This window comes from Austrofundulus limnaeus, unplaced genomic scaffold (genome assembly GCF_001266775.1).
Source record: "Austrofundulus limnaeus strain Quisiro unplaced genomic scaffold, Austrofundulus_limnaeus-1.0 Scaffold2236, whole genome shotgun sequence".
Lineage (NCBI taxonomy): Eukaryota > Metazoa > Chordata > Actinopteri > Cyprinodontiformes > Rivulidae > Austrofundulus > Austrofundulus limnaeus.
This window is the reverse complement of record NW_013954638.1, coordinates 18,643-19,230: the sequence shown is the minus strand read 5'-3', so window position 1 is coordinate 19,230 and position 588 is coordinate 18,643. Positions and strand designations below refer to the sequence as shown.

Below are 588 nucleotides of genomic sequence, written 5' to 3'. Positions count from 1 at the left end.
ACACACACACACACACACACACACACACACACACACACACAGGTGTCTCACCCAGCAGTAACAGTCTGTGTGTAGCTTTATAAGCCTGTCGTTCTTTCTGCAGCTGTTTCTCGATCTTCTTGTTTGCTTCTCGTTTTGCTTTTTCATCCAGTCGTTCTTCGTCTGTTTTCCCTCCCAGACAGCCCATCTCAACTTCACCTGTGCAACACGAAACCAACCAGTCAACTAGGAGAGAATGCAACAACCCCCCAACAAACAAACAAATAAAGTGTAAAACCAGAACCTGAAACCAGTAAATTACCAGTTACTGGTTAGTTACTGGTTAGTTACTGGTTAGTTACTGTTAGTTACTGGTTAGTTACTGGTTAGTTACTGGTTAGTTACTGTTTAGTAACTGGTTAGTAACTGGTTAGTTACTGGTTAGTTACTGTTAGTAACTGGTTAGTTACTGGTTAGTAACTGGTTAGTAACTGGTTAGTTACTGGTTAGTTACTGGTTAGTAACTGGTTAGTAACTGGTTAGTTACTGGTTAGTTACTGGTTAGTTACTGGTTAGTTACTGGTTAGTTACTGGTTTCAGTAAGTAACC

General features: G+C 40.5%; 1 protein-coding gene across 1 annotated transcript in view; it reads right to left on the bottom strand.

The window, feature by feature from the left end:
• Positions 1-198, bottom strand: part of LOC106537305 (guanine nucleotide-binding protein G(olf) subunit alpha) — a gene marked incomplete at its 5' end in the record, with an annotated part of 22,907 nt that extends 22,709 nt beyond the window's left edge. Inside the window, 1 exon segment of the mRNA XM_014034691.1 lies at positions 52-198. Within this exon segment, the coding sequence (XP_013890145.1) occupies positions 52-187 (136 nt within the window).
• Between the last annotated feature and the right edge of the window lie 390 nt (positions 199-588).